Genomic DNA, 27,610 nt, shown 5'->3' with positions numbered 1-27,610 from the left:
CCATCTGGGATATTTTTATTGACAAAGTAACGTACAATCGGGTGTCTACTGTAAGATGAGGATAAAATAGAATTGCAATTCCAGATCCATACGATACTCGTGTATAGTACAGTGGGATCCATGAGTATTGCAGTGCAAATTGTCCATCACCACGTTCATGCACTCTATTTGACCCAATAAGAGCTTCAAGAATTAAAATAAAACTCAAAACAAGCTGTTGACAACTTCTGCACCAGCATATACAAAGATTCATCGCTAAAAAACACATCGGATGTAATAGAAAAATTAATGAAAGTAGTCATGGACAATTTGCACGGTAATACTCATGGATCCCACTGTACCTGCCCGGAAATGGTCTGTCCTTCATATACATTCTGAAGCAAGCTGCTTGGGACCAGAATTCACCAGTGATCTAGATGCTGTTACAAACAGTATTTGTATTTTTGTTTCTTTTTTGTGATTCTGTCTGAATTTGTATGCTTGGGTTTCTTCCATGGTTCTGTGTAGCTTATAAGAGCTAATAAGGTTTGAACTTTCAGCCCTCCCCCATGCGACGCGGGAGGAAGTATAAATATGGCCTCTGTCAGAGGATAGGAGAAGTGTGTTTTTGAACTGGATAGCAGAAGGGAGAGCGATCTTCGGGCTCCAGTGGCCTCCTTGAGAAAAAGCATCCCGAGGCAGTTCTGCCGATGCTCAGCTTCCACTTGGCAGTTCTGCCGTGGGGCTCAAGTTAGAGGAATGTAAATAATGTAAATTAGAGAATTATTGGAAGAATCCGAGCCTTGTCTTGTTAAATTGTAAATAAATGTATAAAGCCCATTTCTGCGAGTTTTCAGCAATCACCCTGCAACATTAATTCAGTAAGTTCTTGCCTGTGATTGATTCTTTGGTTCCGAGCGCTCTGGTGAAGAACGGGATGGGAACCCAGGACTAACGAGCCTATTTAGTTGTTTCTTTGGGTTTTTCCTGCCAGAAGCGGCCCGGTAAGGGTGGAGTGTTGCGTAACAATGCAGGGCAATGACATTTGCTGGTTTGAACCAGTGGGGTGATCATTGACCGCGAAGTTTTTCCATGTACTGTACTGTATATACAGGGCGAGTCTTAAACTTCGTAATAGGCTAATAGTGTCTGATCGAATAATTCCTTGACGACGACGCCAGGGGTCCGGGTTCGAATCCTGGCCTGGGCATGGATGTTTGTGAGTGTCCATTCATCAACTTCATCCTATCATCGCTCATCCCCATCTTCGCAAATTAGCCAAAAGTGGCACAAAAAGTGAAGTAAAATAAAGCAAATCAATCAATCAGTCAATAATACCTTGAAAAATCTATCTACATCAATTTACCAAAACGCATGGGACGAATCCGGTTGTATTTTGAACAGCTGACCTCCGCGGAGCAATTGTTATAATAGCACGCTACGACGCCAAGGGTCCCGGGTTCGAATCCCGGCATGGTGTTTTTTGTGAGTGTCCCTTCATCAATTTCATCATCACTCATCTTTATCTTATAGATTAGCTAAAAGTGACAGAAAAACGAAGTAAAATAAACCAAATCAATCATGAAAAATGTATTTGAACATGTGTTATGCCCCACTAAGGGGGTACCTTGAAACTTTCATATAGTAATGCGGGCCGAGTGATACTTCGATTGATGGGTCTTTTTATTTTAAAAGATTTGTTGCACGAAATATGGTTTTGTTTAGTTAGCAGTTTTCGAATGGACGACAAAAAAATATTTAATGGTTTCAATGAGTCTAACTTTATAACAGGCTATTTTGAAAACTGAGACTAAATCTTGTACTTCATCACAAGAAAGCATATAATGCGAGTCGAATGGTGGCATTGAAAATAAGTGGCGACTCTCTAAAGAGGCGAAGGGGGCGGAGGTACCTGATTTTGTTTAAGTGGGAAAGGAGGAGATCAAGTGGCTCCTGTCGGATACGTGTCTCAACCTGAAGAAAAACTTTGCAGGGAACATTTTTTTAATGGACCACCATATTCAAATAGGCGGCTAAAAGCGAATTTGTAGGAATTTAGATCAGTTTTCCCCGCCCATATGAATACATGTTTCCAACAAAAGTTTAAAAATTAAGAGACGTGTCAAATTGGGTGAAACTCGAGGCACATTGTTATTATATATTTTCGAGGTATCCTTCGGATATACCTCTCAATGGTGCACCGCATATGTTCAAAATGCAATTCGTTTTGGTAAACTGATGTTTATATATTCTGCAATCAATTGTCCATGAGAAGCTATTTGTCTGTTGTGAAGTTGCAAATTCACTCTGTACGTGAGTGTGTATGTGTGAGAGCCGGGGGGGGGGGGCAATTCATGCATTTAGTTTGCAGTTTTGTCCTTGTCCATTGGTTTAAAGTAAGTCTACATCGAAGATGTAATTTATTTAATTAATAGAATTTTGCACAGACTTTTGAAATTTTAAGCCTGTCTATATTTGCCACTTTTGATAATTGAAATTTAAACAGGGTTGATCAGAGTAGTAGACACTTGTTGCAGAACATAATTTTGCTTCAGAAACATATCACAACCTGTGTAAATTGATGTCAACCATCGGTGCCGAAACCGAAGGGAGCTGCTAGAATTTTGAAACTATACAGCCATTAGTAGTTTGGGACAATCATGTTATCTACCCTACCCCTCTAGCTGAACCAGCACGCCCCTGCTTCCGTCTCTCCAGTGAGGGCGCTTCAGGTAGGGAGTGAGGGCGAACTTCCCCAGAAAACAACAAATAGAAGATAGGCTTATGCGCTGTTAGCCCAAATATATGTATTTGTGTGGCATTTAGGCGTATACAAAACGCGTCTGCCCCGTGCCTAGCCACCCATTATTTTATGGCATCCTCACAGCGTCTCTCTCAACGTTCACTTTCTCCTGGGAGGCGCGCGTGTGGTTAGCGAGGATCTTCTACCTGAGGTTAGCGAACACATTTAGGACAGGCAGGGACCGGTCTTAGTTATCCGTGAAGCGTCAATACTCTCACTGATTAGGTTTCGTCTTCGCTAACCTCTGGTAATCTCCTCTTGTATGTCGTTTCAACGTTTATTTTACACCAAACTTCAATGTCGATGAGTGTTGCACTCCCGTTCCCAGTCCTTTGGAATATGTGGCGCCGTCCGTCCCAGGAATTCGTCTAAGGGACACAGGATGTCACAGCCGTGGGCAGATATGGCTACTGCATGAGCATCAAGTCCGTCCTTGTAGAAGACCTGCAGGGAAACAATAAATATAATTTATTACAAGCAGTTGAAAAAATCAGATCATTGGCATATATCACAATTCGTTGAAAATTTTTGAGGCATTGGCGTAGCCAGACATGGGTTACCGGACCCTGGTCCCTCCAAAAATTTTGCAAAGTTATACTGGTCTACAATGCAATTTTTACAGAAACAAAAGTATAGAGTTTTTTTTCGCAAATGGGGTGATTCGAAAATGTCATAAACTGACGATCTTCAAAGCTTGTATCGTTCGCCTTACATTAAAAACATATTTTCTTTTGCTGTGACGCTTCAAGAGAATACACGCTTCCTTCATCAGACATTCATTTTTAGTTTGATTAAAAATACAGTTATTACAATGGTTAAAATTTCTTGAACAAAATAGAATCAGTCAGTGGCGGTCCCTCCATGGAACAGAGGGAACAGGCTGTTCCCTCCTACTTACTGCGCTTTTGGGCTATTTAAATTATTTATATTAACATAATAAGAACACTTCTTTCTCCCGAAATCAACGTTTCCAAAAGTAACACTGAAGAAAATCTTTCACCGTGGCTGGACGTTTGTTGACGTCATCTACTCCCAACGCATCATGGTTCTCACCCCATGCTCTACCATGGTCTCTTAGTATCATGCCCTCTACTGTCTGAAGCCGAGTATTTCCGACCACGCCGAAAGTTAACGATCCCCACGGCACCACGGAAGCTGAAAACTCTAGCTGTTCCCTCAGAGGGATATTGCGGATTCGCTTTTCTTCCAGTTTTTGCTATGTGCTGAAGTTTAATCGCATCATAAGTGATACCTTTGAGTGTAGAAAGTCCATAACTTCCTAATCTCGTTGAGAACTTGCGTCTGACATTCATAACGAACTGAAAAAATCTTCTACAGTCTAAGCGTCTGCTAAATGCCTTGGCTAAACGCTGCGAAATAGCTTCCGAGGGAACAGCTCACATCCACCTGTTCCACCAACCCCAAGACCAAAGTTCCAAGGCACGCAGCTGCAGGACAAGAAAGCGAGTGTTGTATGATCGGAGTTCCGACATTTCCGACACCGTCATTTGCGACACTAAGGCAAAAACTGGTTTCTTCCCGTCATAAGCGACACTGCTTGGATTTTCCCCTACGATTTCTAATTTGTTTACCAGAATTAGCGACATTTGCGTACGTGCAGCAGAAAGTATTTTCCGAGGCTTAGATCAATGGTTGTAATTATCACTTTAACCAATGTTAATGTGTGATGGAAGATGCGGCAAACCACGACATATTGAGAAAAGTTTTGGATTATTTCGTTGAACAGTGGATGAACAACTCTGTTTTCGACATTTCCATGTGAAACTGCTCCCAACAGCGGCACAGGACTAACAATGCAGTCGAGGGATGGGAACCATACAGTTAATGTATTGACGGAAAAGTCAAGTCCTAACGTATACCAATTAGTGAAGACTTTAAGATTAGGAGCTGTGTACAACGACTACTTATGTGAGAGAAAGGCCTTGAATCTTAAAGGGGAACGTAGACGACGTCAGTACATTATATTAGATTAGAGAATACAAAGAGCGTTTACCGACTATGAAATGCATAGACATCTTAAGCGCCTTTTGAGGAGAATGGCGTACGTTCAGAAATTAGAATGAAAATACTAAGATGTTGGTTCAACTACAAGAGAAGCGACGATTTCTACATTGGCAAGGGATTGCAGTCTGCTCCCATACTGACAAGGGATCTAAACAATCCGTCATTGACAAAGGATAAATACATCCAGCTTTTAAACACCCAGCTTCCATGATGCCAGTGTGAAGGAAAACTAATAAAGGTTTTCAAAAACACACCAGCTTCAATGATGCTGCCAGTCCTAAGCCTGGATAAAGTGGGACGGGAAGCTATTTACACTTTGTGTCGCAGATGACGGTGTCGCAACTGTCATGGAATATATTTTCCATACAGTGTCGCATATGACGGCAGAAATGCTAGTGTCGCAAACGACGGTGTCGCAAAAGTCGTGGATTCGTATGATCGACCGGCTGAGTACGAAAGCCTGTAGTTCATTAAACTTTGCAGAAAATACAACAAACCAACACACATCCTAACTGAATTAAAAACTAAAACGAAATCATACACAAGGCATTTTCAAACGAGTTACTACAACTCTGTAAAATGATTAACTGGATATTCTACCAGTGGCAAATTATATTGTTGTCCTTGTTTAATCCTGAGAAGAGAGTCTGGAACAGGTCGGGTTTTGTCACATTAACAACTTCTACTAACAGGGTGGCTACTCACCGGGAATTTCTTGAATTCCGGGAATTATGCGTGAATTATTGGCTCCGGGAATTGTGCGTGAATTCTGCTTGAAATTTTCTCTGTAGACATGAAAATTGCAACTTTTTAAAATCCCAATTCCATTGAATTTATACATATTTATTAATGACCTGAAACAAGTTTTTCACAGTTTAGATTTTACTTTTATCAAGAAAAGAAAGCTGCGTGGAAAATAAAACAGAATTCTGTCAATCCGTTTGCTTTGTTAGTGTCCATCTGAGGGACGGAAGATTATTGCAAGATAAAATATCTTGAAGTTGATTAGGTAAATTTAAAATTCTTATAGAATTAACAATTGTTCGTAGATTACTATTCCCATAACATTTGTGACTTGTGTTTGTAGATGTATTTATAGTCCCGAGTAGCAGTGGCGTGCCCAGGATTTTTGTAAGGGGGGCGTTACCTATACTTTTTCTTGGTAGTCCGCTCTCATTTTGTCATATTTTCCTACCATTGACGTTCTTTTTTTAGGAATATTGGGCTAAAGGGGGGGGGTATAACCCCCTACCAACCCCCCCTTGGGCACGCCACTGCGTAGTAGCTATGTGAAATGACAAATGTAAACTCCGCGCCTTAAATTATATATATGTACCGTCCAAGTGGATTAGAATTATTGGATTCATTGGAATAGCACAAATCATATATTGTTTATATAAGAATTTGTTTGTGTGTATGTGTGTGGGTGGTGAGAGACGGTAAAACCTTAGTTTGAAATAGATAAAACATCTGCTTGAATTTTTGTACAGTTCGCCTTGAAAACCGGGAATTATACTTGAATTTTATTATGGTCCTACAGTAGCCACCCTGACTAATCTAGCGAACGTCATGAAAAAACTCAACCATCTGTGTGCCATTATTGCATTGAGGACGTTTGAATTACAAGAATACTCAACTCTATGAAAAACGTCAACTTAATCTACGAATAAAAAGATGAAACAGGTCACGACAAAATATTATTTTCTTTCTCTGATGACTCATAAATGTATAGCCCGACCCTGTGGCCGAGTGGTTAGCACATCGCGCTGCGACGCCAAGGGTCCCTGGTTCGAATCCTGGTCGGGCTTGGTTGTTTGTGAATGTCCATTCATCAATTTCATCATTTCATCAATCATCCCCATCTTCCGCAAATTAGCCAAGAGGCACAAAACGTGAAGTAAAATAAACTAAATCAAAATCAAATCATAAATTTATATTATCAATTTTTTCTTTGTTGCGCATCAACAATTTTATTTTTAATGTTTTCTTTATATTATATCACATTTGCTTTAAATTTATTACTGTCATATAATTTTAACGTGCCTCATGTTTGTCACTTCTGACATTTCAATAACGGTTGAATTTTACTTGATCTATTGTATTATATTAAGACACCCATGCGAGGGGGAGCAAGTGCAGGTGACCTGTTCCCCTGCCTGATTTATCACCGCACGCCACTGGAATCAGTTATACAATAGATGTTGTCAACGTTACATTGTTGAAATACAGTGCATTTCACAGTCGAGTCTTCCGTAAAGGGGCGGCTGACACGCCTTACAGTGGGAGGTAGTGTTGCCCACGAGACGAGACTTTGGCATGTCTCGTCTCGTGGAAATGTTGTGAAATGGTGTCTCGTCTCGAAAATATTCGTTTGTCTCGGCACAAATGATCAATCTAGTCTCGTCTCGAATTTTTAAAAGCCTGTCCCGTCTCGTCCCGTGGGCAACACTAGTGGGAGGGCGTCTGCCGGCATTTAGACCCACAGCTTTACGCTGACCTTGGCACTGGACTCGTTCAGTGCTTCAGTATCCAGATAGCTGGTGTCCAGTTTGCACGTGTTTGTGAAGTGTTAAGGTGTTCACAAGTGTTTTAGATTGATTTGTTTTATTTTACGTATTCCTGGTGCTTTTCTGCCGTCTAATAATGCCACACTGTAAGTACAATTTAAAACAAGGGATTTTTATGTACGACTCTTACGTCATTACGAATTCTTGTAGGGAAGTCAGAAGGTGTTTGGCAGCAGAATTCTAGGATATTCCTGTTCCACACAGAGACAATGTTCGAGAAGTTATGAGCAAATTTAGGGAAACAGGGTCTGTTCTTGATAAGAAGCAAAGGGGAAAGAGTGTGTGATTACTGGAGAGAAACTAGACGACGTTGGAGCACGACTGGTACACACTTTTCAACCCCCCGGCTCCTTGCAGAAGAAACAGACATTTTCATGTCGTCTGTATGGCGAGCTACCAAGCTTTTAAACCTGAAACCATACATTAGAAGAATTGAATGAAAGCATCAGGAGAGAATTTGAAATAATTTCGGAAGAAAACATTCGCGTGTTACTGAAAATTTCCTAAAAATATGCCGTAAATCTGTGAATGCAGGAGGACATCATTTCCAACACCTCTTGTAACAAGGTACGTGCTCATTTGAATTTTAACTGTCCGTGTAATTGTACGAGCTTATTTCATTCCATAGCTAGCGGCTCCAGTTACGCGGATGTTGCATCCAGTTTGCCGGCAGACACGCTCTCGCTGCGGTGTAATAGCACCTGCTCCCCGGAAGACTTGTCAGTGAAAGGCACCGTATACAGCAACTTAAGAGGGAGGTGGAGTTTGGCGAAGGTCGCCGTGGAAAGTGCTTAAATTTAACATGGGCTTTTTTGCATTTTGTTGAATATAACGTTTTAGGACAAAAATTTGCCGGAAAACACGCAGTAGATGTGAACTTACTTTATGAAACTTTGAGTACATGACACATTTATGCAATTTCAGTTCGATAAATGTGCACAAATTCCATTATTTTTTTTCAATTTCCCATAAGGAAATACGTAAATAAGCACAGAATGGTTATACGATTTGTGGGTAGCACCAACGAAAATGGCCATTATGATGCATACTAACGTAATGCTCAATCCTTTTACGACTAAGCTAGGGAGGGCTTTTCTTTCAAAAGTCACTTGCACAGCCCAAAATGATTGTTTAAAAATGTCATGTATTATCAATGGCGAAAGATACGGCCGCGGCAGCGAGCATAGTTCACCACTTGGCCACTAGATGTCTCTGTTCGAATTGCCTCAGGCTGACGGTGAGGGCTAGTTCTCGCGGGTGTTTGAATCCTCTGCACAGCTGGGTTCCATCCCCTCGTCAGAAGGTCCCGTAGCTGTCACAGCTTGATTTATTGCCTCTTTCCCAGGCAAGAAAGCAGGAAGGCCATGAGTTTGTGTATGTTTGAGTGTAGAGAAGCAGAGCATATTTACCGTGAATTGGAACTAGTGACACAGTAACTTTATCTCGACCCCTACCGCGAAGGACGTATTTAGGGGGTCCAGGTGTCCCAACCTCCCCCCGAAAGACTTACCAAGTACAAAAATTAAATAATGAAAATAATGAGATCATAAAATAACTTCAATTAAGTAATGAAAATAAGGTTGTTGTTTAATCGCAATTTGTTTATTTCCGCAAAAATATTGAAAAGCAATACGACTTTGAATGACAGTACCAAAGAAGATTTATGCAAGAATTATTACTACTTATAATAACAGGCAAAATATTACCACGAATTTTACTTTCGTCAACTGGATCTAACATCATTTTTTTCATACTCAATAAATATTATATTCTTTATCTATTTGACATTAATTTCCTTGCCAGGGCAGTTTCTATTTCTTACAAATTTTGCCGACCTTAACTACACGTAAGCTAGATAATGAATACGTGATGTTATACTGTATCACTGTTGTTATACCGCCTTTACCTATTTATGTAATAAAAATATTAATTAATTTAATATAATTATACTTATTTTAATTTAACATTATTAACATTATTATTTTGAGACATTACGTTAGGACGCCCCTCCGAAATATATATCTAGATACGTGCCTCGTGTTCGATTTGAATAAAATGTAGAAATGGCGGGGAGGGTGGTAGCGCTTCCTCTTTTTACATTTCGATAGTTTTACCTCACATGTAGTACTTTGTGAGTCAACGGTGCAGATAGGAAATACGTGTACACACACACACATAATTGATGATTCGCAAAGGAACTTCGTTAAATTCCCATGCTTGTTCCGCTCACAAATCACATCCTCTCCAAATTACAATAGCCTACTATTGTTGTTGCTTACATATATGTGTGTGTGTGTGGTTCCTAGAACTTCACTACTTCCAATCATAAACTTGATGTGACTCTTACAAAACATTTGTTTTTGGAGTGGAAAGATCATGAAAAGGTCTACTGTTTCTTTGCAAATCTTCAATTAATGTAAAATTTAGTATAAAAACATAATTTTGGCTGACTTGCTAACTTGAGATTTAAAGAAATTATTAGTTTGAATTCTTCATTAACAATAACAAAAGCGACATAAAATGTAGAAGGACAAGATTCTTGGCTTGGTTGAGAATTACATTAGAGATGTACAGGTTAGGAAAGGGGAGGGAGAATTCCCTGTCTTTTTCCTCTTCAGCGCAAACCCTGCCTCCTACATTCTACATGTCCATTCAAAATGTCTTCTTAGTTTCGGATATATTTTGCCACCCCTATAGCGTAATGGTAAAGATGACCCTCATAATGTCAAAAGGTCCCGAGTTTGGTACCTGGTGGACGCCCAATAGTTCAATCCCACTATAAATGTAGGTCCAGTCCCGATTAGCCTATCTATACATAAAGTATACTTACAGAAACTCAAACTCAAGATACTGAAACGACCGGCATAGGGTTGACGGCGCTTGGTGCTGTGAGAGAGCCCCCTTTGCCAAATCAAAATTAGGAAACAAAAACTCATCTTCAGGTGTTCCCCACTTTTTCGCCATTAGATGCTATTCTGCATCGTGACCGTACGGTCTAAGGCTTCATGCTTTGGGCTCCAGCTACGGGACGCGCGCAGGTTCGAGTCTCGTGGATGAAGCGTAACAACTTTTCTCCTGATATTTCGGCCAGTCAAACTCGCGGCCCGCGGGACGCATGTAGTCCCCAGCATCCGTTAATGCGGCCCGCCTTGGCCCCACTTAACACCTCATGCTTGAAATTATCTATACATTTGTAGTTATCCCGTTTTCTCTTTTCTCGTGATACAAGAACAATCTCATCCAAGCTTCAACACATGGACCAATTTTCCCTACACAGGTATACATTCCATTATAGACTAGGTGTTGTGTCAACTAAGCAAGCTGATTGACAAGTTACTTCTGAAGTACGAAAATATCTTGCCAGGTGGGGGAGGGCAGCGTGCATACTTTCTGTCGCCTATGTGTCTGTTTCTTGATTTTCAAGGATTTACCTGGAAGAAAGGCCAGTTTCTGTAAAAGTTTCAGAGAACCATATGGCTGCCCAAACTTCGTTGGAGTAAGAAAAGGACTATAGAAGAGGAATGTAGATTTTTCAAGTGAAATGCTTACTTTTGTTGTGAAGTGAATACTGAAAAGCGTAGAAATTGTGTACCCTGATAAAGTAAATTCATTCAGAAGTATTTCTTTATCACGAAATAAATTTGCCATAATCTGTGGCGGAGTGGTTATCACAACCCGTTGCGACACCAGAGGTTGCGGGTTCGAATCCTGGCCTGAGCATGGGTTTCTTTATATGTGTTCCTTCATCAATTTCATCATATCATTACTCATCCTCATCGTCGCCATTAGGCAAACGTGGCAGAAAAGCAACGCTAATAAAAAAATCAGAAATAAAGTTGAGGAGAGGATTTATGACTTAGTCAATGAACAATTGAAAGCGAAAATTGTTCGTGTTGTTGCCTTTTCGCTCACAATATGCGAAATTACGGACGTCTGTTAGCTAGCTCGGTTAGCTCCCTTCATTCGTGGATGCGATTCTTATCTCGATATGACAGTAAAACTACTTGAATGATTCCTCCCCGTGACACAAGAGTTGATATTTTGAAGGAAGTGGAGGCCATTTTGCAAAGTTACATTCTTCCGTTATATTAAAACTTTTTAATAAAGTTATAATTTGTCCTTCCCAACTTCTCAGGAATACCAGGAATGACAGGAATATTTGTCCACAGTAAAAATACTACGTGATGAAGTTGGAATATAGATCCAGTCCCGATTAGTCTATCTGTATATAAAGTAGACTTAAAACAGAAACTCAAACGATTAACATAGGGTTGGCGGCGGTTGGTGCAGTGAGAGAGCCCCCTCTGCTCAATCAAAATTGTGAAACATAAACTTTTCAGTCAGTAAAACCATCGTGGTACGAACATTAAAATTTTTGTTTCAATTACATATTCGACGTCGATCTTGTTCACCAGATTATCAATTGTGATAACTTTTCTCTGCTTTAAAAACTACACAAGGAAACAACTTGAAAACGTGAATTGGACAAGGTTTCTTCTCTAGAATTGATTTTTAAAAGACCATGTCTTAGAGATGCTCTGAAGGATATTCTATTCTTAAAACGCCAATCAGAATAAGAGATCAGCACTTATGTATATTTTCTCCCGCAGGCACGTGACCGGGGGGGGGGGGGTGAGGCTGAAGACCGTTCCGAAATCCTACAAATATGTAATTAAAATAGGGTATAGCGGTGATTAATTTTACTTACATTAAACATCTTGTAACTTGTAATATACTGAGAAATTCATTTTCAGGGGTTCTATTCTTCACTTTTTCGCCCTTAGATGGCAGCTGCTGATAAGGGATGAGCCTTCCCCCTGAAAAAAAATTCTGGCTACGGGCCTGCTGTTCTGCATCTTGACTGTATGGTCCGATGCATCATGCTTTGAGCTCCGTCTACGGGACGCGCGCAGGTTCGAGTCTCTTAGGAGAAACGTATCAACTTTTCTCCTGAGATTTCGGCCTGTGTATAGGACCGGTTGCCACCCACCATCGTGAGGAGATTGGGAAGCTATGAATGAGTCACGGAAACCTACAACAAATATTAGGGGTTCGTCGTGCTGACCGCACATAACTGGTTGGACTGGAAGTGAGGCCGGCAGTCGGTAGGTGGGCTCTGGCCCTCAGGGGCTGTAGCACCACGGGTTTACTTACGTATATTGGCGTAGCCATGTGTGGGTTCACAGAGGCTCGGCCTCTCCTCGAAATTCTGTCACTTTATTTTGACCAATTCACTGGGATTTTTTTAAGAGTACTTTGTAACACGTATAGTGCTGATCTTGAAGATCATACTATAATTAGTTGGACTGAAATTTCACTTGGGAAGCAATCAATTAACATTGGGAAAAATCACAATAGGAGAAAGCAACTAATGTGATGCAGGAACTTGTTAAATGCAACTGGTCATATGTTTCCACAGGGGATTCCCATCACCACTGAGAGTTTGTCCCCACCCTTGGCCGATTAGTCTGCCCCATGGCGGAGTATTTATCTCATTTCGCTACGACGCCAGTGGTCCCGGGTTCGAATCCGGTCTGGGCATACGTGTCCTTCGTGAGCGTCTCTTCATCGATTACATCATATCATCATTAGCCAAGAGTGTCAGAAAGGCGAAGTAAAATAAACAAAATCAATCAATCTTGGCCGATTAAAGCTGCTGTGAACTCCAACGATGAGAACTGTGCAAAGGGACTTCATTCAGATCATAACTAAGAAAACTACTTCATCAAAGTGTAAGTTCAATATTATACTATTGTTTCCTGACATCTTTGTTACTACTGTACATTTTGTTACATTGTTTTGTCCGTCTTCTCCTTTTCAGTTTTCCATATGTCATTACGCATGTCCACGTTTCTCCTTTTTAAATTCCAGGTAGTTTCGCTCCTGCCCATCTCTAATAGGGACTCGATTCGTTAATAGTTGAAATAATAATTGTTACTAATTCTTGCCTTATTATTATCATTATTATTATATATATATATATAGATAGATTTTGTATAAAAAACACCCCCTTCAAAAAAATACTTTCTTTCAACTGATATTCTCTACCTCCTTCTTTATTCTCAATTGATAATTCTAACCTCAACAAGAAAATTCAACATGATTATAGTAGCCACTGTAATCAACCAAATTTATTCAATCAAAACTGCAGCGATGAAGATTCCGTTTCGAGAGGCTGCCACTCGTCTCGCTCCATGCAAGAGTCAGCCAGCAAGCAGTGAAATGCGAATTGCTTTGCCAGTGGAGAAATTTTAGCCTCCGAAACCAGAATTAAAAGAAACAGGTGGGTGTCCTTTTCCTGGAAACCTCACTGCGGGAGTCACGCGGTGGGGAGGGGGTGGTGAAGGGAGGAAGGTTCTCTTCCTAGTCCTCTGATATGTCGCTAGGTGTCTCTGTATCGCATCGGGCCAGGAAACTACTTTCATGCCAACCTCCAGGCCACTCTTAATACGTAACATTTTTAAACAATCATTTTGGGCTGTGCAAGTGACTTTTGAAAGAAAAGCCCTCCCTAGCTTAGTCATAAAAGGATTGAGCATTACGTTAGTATGCATCATAATGGCCATTTTCGTTGGTGCTACCCACAAATCCTATAACCATTCTATGCTTATTTACGTATTTCCTTATGGGAAATTGAAAAAAAATAATGGAATTTGTGCACATTTATCGAACTGAAATTGCATAAATGTGTCATGTACTCAAAGTTTCATAAAGTAAGTTCACATCTACTGCGTGTTTTCCGGCAAATTTTTGTCCTAAAGCATTATATTCAACAAAATGCAAAAAAGCCCATGTTAAATTTAAGCACTTTCCACGGCGACCTTCGCCAAACTCCACCTCCCTCTTAACTGTGAAATAAGCAGTCTGTTTTACTTTTATTTCAGATAAAAAAAAATGATTACATATTTTATATATGAATCCCAATAATAACTGTAGACTACAAGAAAAATATTTCTACAATGCAAAGAATGCGTACATATAGGAAAAATTACATTAAAAGACTTAATTTTTTGCATTCGTGATAACACCAAAAACTATAATTGTTGCCCGAAATTGCTTATAAGTGGCTAAAAGAATATACTAACTACATTTTTGTCAGTCATCCTAAGTGGCGACATAACGAAAATATATTATTTTACGTCATTTTTTTTATATTTCCCACAAATTTTACCACCCTGAAATTATGATGCTCAGAAAGAAGAAAATATGTATTATGATGTCAGAGAAAGACTTAGGAAAAGTTCAAAGACCAAAACTTAACAATCATAAGGAAATGTTCAACACAATCGTGACGATAAAAAAAAAATGCAAGAACGAGCTGCTACGTACGAGTATCTTGATGGCTTTGAAGAGGAAGAAAGGATACCCACTAACTTCAACGTGGAGTAACATGATTATTTTGGTTATGGACACAATTACAGAGAAATGCCTGCGCAGTGGTAGCGTCGTCCAGGGGGGCCCCCCCCAAGGCGCATGACGCACTCCCCCCAAAAGGTAGAACATCCCCCCCCGTTCATGCCGAATTAATTGCTCAAATTATTTTTGTCAGACAAAATTGCGGAAAAATATAATACCAGAGGTGCAACCACGAATTTTTGTCTGGGGGGGAGGGGCAAGTACCAGGATAAACGTACCAATAATAATAATTATTATTAATAATAATAACATTAGTAATGGCTTGATTATTATTATTAATATTACTACCACCAGTAGTAGTCGTAGTAATTATCAAAGACGTTATTATCCTCATAAATTACGCAAAAAGGGGGTAGATTTGAAATATGTTTTCAACACCGTCAATTTCACACTAGTTAATAATGAAAATCAATCACACAAACTGTATTTTTGAATGGCAGAAAATAAATGATAAATGCATTCCGTAGATGCATGTGTAACTTTCATGTACAACATATGTTTTACACATATGCAACACGGAGCGACATAAAATAGAAAATACATATGCAACAAGCTAACACTAAATTGTGTACGTATTCAAAGCTTATTGAATACAAATATACAACAAATTATTTAAATACATTACATCACAGAAAACCAGCAGAATGCGAGCGAAGCGAGCAAGAACATTTTATATTCAATTTTTGCAATTGAAAACAATATTTTTTTAATAGGGCGCAAATAATTTTACTGGACGCCATGACATTCTCTCTTTTTTAAAACTTTTTTTTAGATCATTCGGCGCCGATGACCGACTCCCGCCGCCCCTAGCTACAGCTTTGAACGTGAAGAAAACAAGAAGAGCGAAGCAAGCAAGAAAATTTTACAAAATGAATTATTATTTGCATAAAATTTGAAATCGAAGGGGTAATTGCTCCTCTGTGTCGCCCCCCTGCAGGTGCCCTTGGCCGTCAATGTTTTCTCCCCCTTGCTACGTTAGAATTGACTACCGTCGAAGGTGGGGGGGGGGGGCAATGACCCCTGTCCCCTGTGGTTGCGTCACTGTATAATGCAGATATATTTAAGCAATATATGTTTACTTAGATACTTTAGGCTCACTGTCATTGTTAGTCAACCTTATTCTGCACAGTTTGTCTGCTCGACTAACCTTGTATTAATGCAAATACCACGCCCCCCCCCCCCCCACAACCAATCCGATTCCAAAGGCACATTTTCAAGTTTCATTTCAACCCTATCGCCGCGATGTCCACAGTTAGGAGGAAACTATACATAACAACCAAAACTAAATATGAAAAAACAAGTCAATCAAACGATACGACCCCCCCATTTTTGTGTGAAGATATATAGAATTGGTATAAAATTTTGTCCCCCCAATAAATTCCCATGACACCGGCGCGTCATGAAACCCCCCTGTGGGCACCCCTGTCGTCGTCGCCTTGTAATTAAGGGTTCTCGGGTGGTGGCACATAGTGGTTCGGATCTCACTTTAAACTCTACGTAGGTTCAGTCCCGATTAGCCTTACTGTGATTAAAGTCTACTAAAAACACCAACTGAATCAACCAATAATAAATAGTCCCTGGCCCTAAATAGGTAACGGCATTTTATCCGAAAAATATATTTCAAGATGTACTACGCAAAGGTTGTTACAGTTGTTATGATTTATTGACTTCCATTGACATATAGACGGATGGTTCGATCGAGATGTTAAATATCCCGTTATACCAGCACCTTGTATTTATTTCGGTTCAAAAACATTTATCTTAGTAACTGTAGTAGTTTGCGAGTAATCAACATATAGGGCTATCGGATGGTTCGATTGTCGACATAAGAGACAGAGGAACACAATTCATTCAGGCCACATTGCAGGCCAGCAGATGTGAGATTGAATTTTGGGTGCCCCATCTCCTCTACCCAGATCCTCCGAGACAGAACTCTGTAACTACATCGCGCTACAGCAGGGGTCCCGGGTTCGAATCCTGGTATGGGCACAGGTGTTCTTTGTGAGTGTGTCTTCATCAATTTCATCATATCATCACTCATCCTCATCTTCCAAAAGTGGCAGAAAATGAAGCAAATCAATCAATGAACCAATCGAACTATTTATTTGTAGAGGAAAGTGACCAAAGTAGGAGCCCCGTTTGGTTTTTCATCCCTGGTGTCATTATGGCATATTATTTCTATTAGAAACTTAATAAAATTGGTTCTTTGATATGTTTGCTAATGTTTTGAGTAACTCAATCCACCTTAAAGCGCATTATGCTTCGCCAGTAAGCATTTCTGTAAAAAGGGACGAAAAGTAACAACGGAGAAAAAGTGGACAAAGTCGGACCCCTCCTTTAACAAGTTCCAAAAATTAAAAAAGACGCAAAGAAATGTAATTATATGATATGTAGTAAATGAATTACATTTATTGAGCTTGCATAAAGAATATAGATGTACAAATGTAATATAATATAGACTACCAACATCCTAACTGCGTCAATCGCCCTTTCTATTTGTTGGACATCCCACCTTCTCCCACCTGCATTGCCTTTTCCCTTGAACATCTGAAACAATATGTAAAATGACTTTACTAACGACCCTTTGCTTCAATTACAATTGTAATGTTAGGCATTCATTGAGGGGTCCTACTTAGGGCATTTTACTCCTGGAGTCTTATTGTTTATACAATAAAACCACACGTATCTTCAAACAAACCATTACCATAATTTCAAAGTACAATACTTAGTAGTGTCTAAATTGTAACAAGACTGCCACTTACATCTCTCTTAATTAGCAAAATTCCCACTGTTGTGCACCGATGTACAAACTTTCATTAACACAAAAACAAGTCATGGAGGACTACAGCACCTGATGCTTGCACGTTACTGCTGAGACCTTCCCTACACAATCTTTTCGTTATTCTTGACGTGTTTCATCCATTGCGACCACGCGGCAGCACCTAGTTACGGAAACAGGAAAGGGAGTGGGGTTCGGGTTTGGTTATTTTCCTCTATTCTTTTACTGACGGATTTGGTTTATTTTACTTCGCTTTTCTGCCACCTTTGGCTAATCGCTAAGATGAGGATGAGTGATGTTTTGATGAAATTGATGACGGGACACTCACAAAGAACAGCTGTGCCCTGACCGGGATTCGAACCCGGGACCCTGTCGTAGTAGAGCGATGTGCTTACAGAGTTCTGTCTCGGAGGATCTGGGGAGATAAGATGGGGTGTAAAGGTGACCTTCGCTGAAGGCACCCAAATTCAACTTCAATTCTCCAGGCCTGCAATGTTCCTGACCCGGACTCAAAACTCCTCTGTAAGACTTGTGTTGTGTCCACGTATGCTTGTGATTCTCCCTTCATTCATTTCATCTTATTGTCATTCACCCCCATCGTCGTGATTAGTGGGAGGAATGCGACATTAAATAAACTAAATCAATCAATCGAAGGGTCTCGATTTTTAGTCTCCCTAGCAACGGACTTTAACGTACCTGGACGAAAAATTCTCCTGTATGATCGTGTCTTCTCAGCTCCACCATAACCAGGGCCGCATATTGTGGTAGGAAGGGGCGCACGAATCCTAGGAGTCTCAAGAAGTTAAGTATGGTGATATCGTGAGCAGAATACATGAACATCTTTCTATCTGGGACGAGCCTTCCTTTAGACTTCTCCGTCATGTGGACCACCATTTCTCCTAGCAGCGGCCCTGAAACAAATTTACCCACGCTTTTAGATATGAGATTTTGAAAAAGAAGGTTGGAAATCCTATTCCATTTGCAGAAGATGATTTTATCCCAGCTTAAAATGATAGCCACACATTTAATTTGCTCGTGGCTTATGTATGTGCTCTCAGATGATTTGAAGGCTGTATCCAGCGAATTTACTCTCATTTTGCATCGCCTCTTTCCATTCATTGATGGGATATCCAACATAGAACGTCATGCTTATATCTTGCTATACGGCGCACGCTTATAGAAGGAACATGAGTTCGGCCAATACCCAGCCAGTGCTACTGCGCTGTTGCCAAACTAACTGCTAGCGCAAGGGAAGGACAGCAAATTCGCGATGTGTCCATGATTTTGATAATGCATGCACAGTATATATGAGTACAGTGAAATAATATAGTGAATATTTCTACACAGGATTATAATATCACATCACTGTAGCATATGCGAGAAACCCATACCTGAAAGAAGCTTGAAGGTATTTATTCATCACCGCTCTCGTCGTCTTCCTCGGTCTCCGTGTTACTGATTTCACTCATTGCCGAGTCACTCTCCTGGAGGTTAATGATTAGATTTTGCACCCTTGGTGCCTGAACTACTGGTGCTAGGTTTGGAGAGTGACATTATTTAAAATAAAAAGAACACACGGAATACACACTATCGCAAGAAAGGGCTGTATTTAATCTTTTCACAAACTGTTCTTTGTGGCGCACGAGTGAACAATAAGCGAATAATTTTACACCGGCCTTGCTACGAAAACGCTGAACTCACACTGACCCAGACTTTCAATGTTCGAGAACGCCCAGAACAATGAAGGGTCATTGTTTATATCGAGGCGAATTTAACACCCACAGTTTATCCTAGACACAACAACTCAGCTGCGTCAACACGGTGGCAACGAAAAAAAAACAGGCTGAAGGAAATGAAAGGTGTTGTTTCCCTTGCTTCTTCAAGGAACGATAACTCCGGCTGTATGCGACGGAAATTCATGGGATTTGGACAGTCAGGTTCAAAATGTCTTCCCCCATCTTATGATGAACCTTAAAGTGACGTGTTTTATGAAAACTTCTTGCGCGCAAGAAAAATCCAGAACACGGCTTTTAACTTCCGCGCCGCAGTCTCCTAACTGTACAACGTTGCACTCCTGCCATTGGTTGATCGCCACGCACACCCTCTGCGTGGCCCCACCCGATATCGCTTCTAAAAGCGTGCGTCGTATAATTGGAACAAAGTTTTTCTGTAGAAAAACAAAAAAATCCCTTTACTTTAACACTTTCAGGATATCTGTACTCTGAAATGGGATATACATGCACCGAAAGTATAATTCATTTACGGGATCATACTAAAAGAAGCAGAGCAAAAGAGAGAGAAAATTAAAGAGAAATGAATGAATGTAGAGAAAGAGAAATTAAATGATGAAACCTAGAAAAGAAAAATGGAAATAGAAAAAGATAGAAAGATACATAAAAGGAAAGAGAGAAAATAAAGGAAGTAGATAGAGAAATAAGAAAAGAAAGGTAAAGCGAAAGAGAGAAAGTACTAGAGATAGAGAAAATGAAAGAAAGGGAAGAATGAAGATGAAATATAGAGATTGAGAAACAAGTAAAGGAAAAACAGCAAAAAGAGATGCAAACAAGAAATGACAAACAAAGGGGTAGAGAGAAAAGAAAGTGTGTGATAGAGCGAGAGATCTAATCATAGCTAGCATGACCACATAATCAGCGTACATTTCGACCCTTCAGTTCACCTGAACGAAATTCTCTGGCAACACCACTGGGGGAAGGTCATCGCCCCCCCCCCTTTCCCCCGAAGATAGTCAGATTTAGAAATGCAGAAGTTGTGAGAAATTGAGCTTTGAAGTTTACCTGATTGGAATTTTTGCATTTCTGAAGAGTAGGCGAATAAAGAGAACGCAAACTCCGCTATCTCTCTAAGCGGCCTAGGGAAGATGTGGTTGGCCCACGCAGGCAGCGTAAAATTGTTCGCCGTCTGGAAATTAGAGAGAAAATGTTTGCCACTTCGGATTTTTAAATTTCAAATAAATTAGTATAAAATGAAAGTTGGTGGAATGTTACTTTAGAACTTCTCAAATTACATACTACAATTATTCCCAAAATTTCATCATATTTTCAAAGACGAAATATGGCAGATTCAAAATGGAGACGAACAAACTACATCAGCTACTGTTATAAAATAATTCCTAGTTCTATAGGTAGAATTTTATGGCCTATAAAACACAAAAATATTCTTTGGATTGAAAAAAAAAAAAGCACTTGACAGAATCAACCTCAGTATATAGTAAACGTACTTCGAAGGTAACATGGAGTTAGTGGTAATCCGCAAGAGTTTTATTAATGAAATAAAACCAATAAAAATGAAACTAATTTAATTTTGAGGATTACCAACAGTATGAAGAAATTATTAAAATATACCCACTTCAATTTTGAAAATTGAGTTATATTGCAAATGTGACTACGGTCGTCACATAAGATAAAAGAAGTTGGTCGACGTCACAGAGCATGCGATGGAGGAATCTGATTGTAGACCGTGTTTTGATGCAAAGAGAGATCTAACAGTGAAAAGTAAGTAAACTTGGGCTTTTACCCTTACATGACTATTTGAGCCAAGACTTTATATACTTTTTAAATATATATTTGATACACAGTTTATTGTTCGCACTAACCATGTTTTCAAATATTTGGACATTTTAAAATGACTCTTTTCTAAAAAAAAAAAAAAAAAAAAGTGACACCTGCCATGTAAAATATTCCTACAATTTAGCGAAAAAATATTGAAATAGTACACAAATCACAAAAAGAAATACTCCGGATAAATCATTAAAATACTTGAATAGAACAAAGAAAAAAATGTGGGCCACAGGAGGATAGATTTTGGATGTGTTTTCTCGAATATTTCGCTGGTGTTTACTTACCTGGATTAAGAAAATGTCGTAAAAAAGGGCAGCCTCATTGGCGGACGAAACCACTTGTCCAGAATGAGCGGTTATCCACTCGTAGGTGTGATAGTGGGCTTCGTCGAAGTCTTGGACCACAGGTGAGTGCATAAGAGCTTTCATGAGGCGATGGTAGGCTCGACAGCGCTTCGAGGCCAGGAGAAGCTGGAAAACACGTGGCAAGAGGTGTAGAACAAGATACAAGAAATTACTCAGTTTAAGAACTTTTATAATGTATTTGCATTTACACTACAAGAGGAATAAATTTTATTAAGCGATATTCATACAAATTTTCCATTTAATTATTCCTCACCTTCTTTATTTATCTCTTCCTATTTATCTTTCTCTCTGTTTCTCTTCCTTCCTCTCCAGTTTCATTTCCTTTTCGTTCTATCTCATTCTCTTCTTCCCCAGTTCCCCTTCCGCTTATATCTTTTCATTCTCTTTCTCTCTCTCTTTTCCATAGTGGTGGGAATTATAATGAAAGCTGTCACCGCCTGTCTCGAGCCCGGTCTCGTCTCAACTTACATGGTAGTTAGTATAAACAACATATACACAGTGTGCCACTCCAAAACTTTCACACCGTGTGGAAATCACTAAGGGAAATAACTTTTCCCTTTGACGCTCGTTACGAGCTATGAACTCTCGAGAAATCGAATGTTATCGTTTATTTATACAACCACACAGTACAAGTTAGCAATTGCCACTAATGAATTTACTTCCCAACTACTCTGAACAAAATACATGACTTACGCACTTGGTATAATGAAGAAGACGTGGCTTAAATAGATTGCGTTTAAGTAAGATTTTCAACATCAGACCGTACCGTGACCAAGTTAAGAAACTCGGACACTAAGTACCGTATAGATCTCCTATCGATGTTGGAGAGGTCTGTCCCGTTCTCGGTCTCGACAAGTCTGGAAGAATCTGGTCAGGTACTTGACCAGGTCATCTCGGTGTCACTCTCTTCTCGAATTTTTACACCGGTAGAGGCAGTTTCCATAGCAGTTCGGATCCCACTTTAAATTGTAGCTCCAGTACCGTTTAGTCTATATCATCGATGGCCTAGGGTAATCAAGAGGGTAAAGGAGAGATGAGTAAACAGACAGCCCTGCTATGCACCAAAACTAATTAGCTTGAATTGGCTTTTTCCATTTCCACACCGATCAAAAATGAACTATAAGTGCTGTGTATAATTACACGTGGACTGAAACTATGCCTGAACTTCAAGATTTACTTCTCCAGAACTGATGTTTGACTTCCAAGATTTCAGTTCAGCGAACTATTATTAACAGTGTCTCGGTACTAAATTACGTAGAAGCAATTCTACTCCGAACCGAAACTGAACCGTAATTCCCTTGCTCACTTTCGCGAGAGAGAAATTTGTCCATGGAATTTGAGTTCTGAATCATCATAGGTTTCACATTTCAGTTCAGTTTCAATCGTGATTATCCCAGCAAAGAACGGCTGATTCCATCCTTTCCGTTGCTCTATCCTTCTACACTAGTTGGCCTAAACCAAACCACAAATTGAAATTTTCGTTTTGACTTACGTAGTCGTCTTTTGCAGGTACACTGTGAACGGGTATTGGTTGCCATCTGATGTACTCGTTCCACACCTGGTCTCCCATTGGTGGATACAGGCCCGCCAGGTTGCAAAGGGCACTCATATGCGCCCTGTTGATGTCTGTACTCAGCACGTAGATGTCTTTGGGAGAGTACTTGGTATCCAGAAGACCGGAGTATCTGTATCTGAGGTACTGCCCTAGCCGGTACTCCTGCTGTTTCCCTCTCTGTGGAAAGCAGTAAGAAAAGAAATTGTGTATATCATCATGGGTTATATTATATTTTTTCAGAGGAGACTTCTACTCTTTATACCAGACAAGTGATTGATTATCCAGCACAACTGTATTTCGCAAGTTTTTTGGTTACGAGCAAATGTTTGCGTGACGGTAGAATTTTCTTACCTCCATATTTTTACATATAAACAAATTAGGTTTTTTATAATTAATGAAAATATGTAGCAAATCACACCAAATTCGTACATTATTCACGTGAATGATGCGATTGCAGTAGCTAACTAATTGAATTGATAACAATAGTAACTTTTTGTTAGAAGAGAAATGTTTCGAGAAATAGTGCAATAGGCACACAGAGAAATTAGTTTTAGCCCAATAATGACTATTGTTTGCACAAGAGTTCAATTACCTTTTACACGAAGTTTTACTTACATTGGTCAGCTCTCCCCATCCAACAGGCCACAGGGACAAATTTCCATAAGGATCTGTGGGATAAGAATCTGTAGGTGTCCTGTCCCCATGGCGGTAGATCTAGAACAAACATGAATTTTACCACGAAATAATGTCTGGCCACATCTTTTAGGGATGGTTCCAGAAAGGAGGACCCTCGACAGTTAGGTTATCCAAATTTTGTGTGAGGGGTTGTAATGTGTAAATGTATTTGTGTTTATTATTTCATTTCTAGTATGCCACTATGGACTACTCTGAAGTATACTAACCCATGTTAAAAATACGGACTTAGAATATACAAATTGATTGGAATTCTTGTTTCTTCACAGTCATTAGCTGAGCAAGACCAGGTAGGGTAAAGTGAGGTAATTTGGTGGCATAGGTTATTTGGTGACAGTGGCGGCGATTGGATGCCAAAACCGGAGGGCAAGGTGCCAAAACTGGGGGGCAAAGACAGTACATTTCCCTTCGTAGATAAGATTTAGCATAGTGGCGAACACTGGGAGGCAACTGCCCCCCTCGCCCTCCTTAATCACCGCTACTGTTTGGTGATAATTCTCCTAACGTATGCCACAGCATAACCCATGCATTATATGAGGTGATTCGTGGTGCCCATCGTGATGATGCATTTGATCAGATGGACACCATGCGTAAAAACATGTACAATAGTTATCAACAATGCTCCTGAGCATTACGATGCAGTGCCTCACATTCTTGATGTATTGAGTTACTTCAGATATTGTTGATTTGATTTGATTTTTGTTATTAAATCGATTTTCTGCTACTGTTTTCTAATCGTGACGATGAACATGAGTGATGATTAGAGAGCGGATTTTTAGGTGTTGAAAAACTGAAAAGATTTATTTTTTATGTTCTAAAAACAGCAGCAATATGTGGCAAAAAGGCAAAAATATTTTCATAAAATATTCTGCCAAACAAATAAACAGATACTCACCATGACAACAGGACGTTAGTTGCTTGATGCATTCTGTTGATTACAATGAACAACAAAACATATTTTCAAATTGAAGGGTAAGGGGGAAAACAAGGAATGTCACAAAATCAGTTTTTGGAGAAAACGACATTTTAATGCTAAACTTTCCTGTTCTTTCCCAGTAACTCAAATATTCGATCGTCTCTTACACGCACATTTCTCATTTCATTCCAGTGGTTTTTGTAGAGTTGTTTAGTACCAATTCCAACCAACAGAATGAGATGTAAATCTCAAAATCGAAAAAAATTGACATTTCTTGTTTTTTTTCCCCTTACCCTTCAATTGTACCTTGAAAATACACGCCGATTATCTGTGAACAATGACTTGTATTGCGAAAACGACTTTTCCACATCACACGTAGCCAGACGTGCATATTTGAAGCCATACCCCCCCACCCCCGGTCATAAGCCCAGTATTCCTAAAAAAAGGAACAAGAAAACGTAAAGGGGGGGACCCCCGGAAGATGCCCGCTTCCATCCGCATACATTCGAGGGTATGCGCTTATGTTCTGGTATCTAAAAAGACCAGGTCGTCTTTTCCACAGAATATCGGTTCCCCCATTTTCATTTCCTCGTTACTTTATTTGGTTCAAAGAATACATATAGATACATTCCTGCAAGTTGCAATGTAATCCGCAGGATCTGGTACCGGGGTTGTTCGGTAGTCCAGAACCAAACAGGTTTACAAAGTTTTTTAATATGATACCTGCTTTGTGGTCGTTTTCTTAGGTGTGTGTTTCAGTACGTCTGTTTGACTGATATAGTATTAGGAGTTGAGTGGGTAGATGTGACGCTGTGTGGAGGTGTTCTCATGTTATATTGTTGTTTGGTGAATTTATGTGTGTGTAGTTTTGTTTATGAGTAAGTGTGTGAAGGGAGAGTGAAGATTACTTGATCAAAGGTAATTAAGGCAGGGAGAAGAAGTTAATCAAGTGAGGGTTAGGAGTTTGGACTTTGGCTTAAGTATGAAGTGTGATAGTAGTGTCAGATATGAGGGGAATAGATGTTGTGTGAGTGTCTTGACTCTTGTGGAATTTTATCGAGCGTCATTATTTACTATTCTGGAAGCTCCAGGAGAGGTTAATCCTGGGATTGGTCAGGATAGCAAGGTTATGAAAGATGAAGGTGACAGAAGAATAGTATATAATAGAAGTGGGTAAGTGAGTTCTAGATGTGAGTGTAATTCTGTCTGTCTATAATTTGGTGTGTTTCGTTTGACATGTTTCTTTTCCTTTCTGGGTTCAAATCCTAAATTTCCCGGGTTCGAATCCTTTCGATGTAATCCTTATGTGATTTTCCCGGAGGCCTTGGGGATCTGATGCGTCTTCTCGCAGCTTCCTCCTGGCGTCCAGTTGAGATGGTATAAGACCCTTCTCCAGAAGCTGCCGGCGGATGCTCCGGAACGTCAAAAGCAGGAATGGATGGCAAGATGAGAGCTGACTGCTAATATATATATACATATATATATATATATATATATATATATACACACACACACGAGGCCCCATTTTGAAAATCCTAGGCACGCCACTGATCCTAATTTTTTGGGGGGGGAATGTAATTGTACCTATCCTGGTGCAAATTGAGACAAGTGCTTTGATGTTGTTTTGTTCTAATTCTTGAAAATCGCATCTTGTAAAACAAGGAGAATTGACACATTGATGGACAATTTGCATGGTAATATTTATAACACTGCACTCTATTCTGTTATCAAAACATATAAATCATAATTTCTCGAAAGATACCAGTATTGATGTTAATAAGCTTACCACGTTAGTCAAGATAACTGTTGTTTCTGTCGAGTCCAAGATAGCTTCCTGAACACACGAAATGAGTACAGAAGTTATCAAAAAGAAAGAAGATAAAAACCCGATCATCTTTACCACTGTATTGAATTAATTCTACTGCATACATTTCTTAGATATTCCATCTTCCGAATATACTATAAGTTCTTTCTTATCGCTTGCAGGGTGCTAAATGTTGATATGTTGATATGAATATCACGTTTAGTGATTCCAATTCCTCAGTTCAAGTAATTGTTGGATGCCGAAAGTGGAAACAGGTGAAGTTTGACAAAGCGTATTTACCTCTCTGGTCATGTTCTTAGCTTCACAATAAATACAGTTCATTCCAATCGCGATAACTGTTCTGATTTAGCCTCCTATTTTCTGCCAGTGTTTCTTTCAGGCACCTTTCCGGGGGTGCGGAGTACCTCCGAAGGGAATCTACCGCCCCCCCGGACAAAATTGTACAACAAAACCAAAGTATAAAATTTTTCTGCTACCGTTGTTTCCCTCGCATCGGACCGCATTACTTTGTGTGGCGAATATTTTTGACTTTATATTTCCCTCTGTAAATAACAACGTCCACACTTCTCCAATCTTACAGAAGAAGCAGAATAAAACTGGCAACCGCAGTAGCTTTATGTCCTTTCTCCCATCTCGAATGAAAGTTTCATAATTACTTGCAATGTGATGAATGAAATCCCCAGTGCACTTTCTATCCTCAGCAACGCTTTGCAAAAGAAGGATTTGAGTCTGGCCAAAGTCATTTCTCTAATTACTTCAACCAAATTGCATTTGCAGGATATTGCAAATCAGTGTGAAAACATCAACAGTTATCTGAAAAAAAATATTCGGACCGAACTGAAAATATCGGATCTGAAACGCACCTGGTTGCTGTTGAAGATGCTAGGAAAACTTTCTGTTGGATGAAGGAATACGCGGAAAGTGAAATTGAAGAAATGGAAAACAGGTTCAAGTTGATACCATGAGATTCGCAAGTCAATTTGAAACTTTTCAGTCAGTAGTAGACTTGCAAGACACCGAAGTCAAAAGGTTTTGTGCTAATTTTCCCATGCTTAAGGTGCAAGGCGTTCTTGCTGACCTCAAGTCCTACAATTTTTTTTGTCAAGTCG

General features: G+C 39.7%; 1 protein-coding gene across 1 annotated transcript; it reads right to left on the bottom strand.

Moving 5' to 3' along the window:
- On the bottom strand, positions 1-26,570 carry LOC145988997 (prostatic acid phosphatase-like). The gene is made up of 7 exons (XM_083124298.1): positions 26,463-26,570; positions 23,683-23,781; positions 23,005-23,244; positions 21,432-21,617; positions 20,365-20,488; positions 18,266-18,480; positions 1-3,226 (listed from the first exon to the last, which is right to left on the bottom strand). Exons 1-7 carry the CDS (start codon positions 26,568-26,570, stop codon positions 3,077-3,079), a joined length of 1,122 nt encoding a protein of 373 aa, XP_082980424.1. The 3' UTR covers positions 1-3,076.
- Between the last annotated feature and the right edge of the window lie 1,040 nt (positions 26,571-27,610).

Source organism: Lepisma saccharinum, chromosome 6 (assembly GCF_977018435.1).
Source record: "Lepisma saccharinum chromosome 6, izLepSacc3.1, whole genome shotgun sequence".
Taxonomy (NCBI): domain Eukaryota; kingdom Metazoa; phylum Arthropoda; class Insecta; order Zygentoma; family Lepismatidae; genus Lepisma; species Lepisma saccharinum.
Note: the sequence above shows the minus strand (reverse complement) of the source record. Positions and strands in the feature narration are given on the sequence as shown.

Bases quoted from the DNA above. Each gene is read 5' to 3' on its own strand.
- LOC145988997 (XM_083124298.1), bottom strand. From the start codon at position 26,570: ATGATCGGGTTTTTATCTTCTTTCTTTTTGATAACTTCTGTACTCATT. The intron at 21,618-23,004 runs GTAAGTCAAAAC...CGTGTTTTCCAG, and splicing joins TACCTGCAAAAGACGACTAC to CTTCTCCTGGCCTCGAAGCG. The intron at 18,481-20,364 runs GTAAACTTCAAA...AATTTGTTTCAG, and splicing joins AATGCAAAAATTCCAATCAG to GGCCGCTGCTAGGAGAAATG.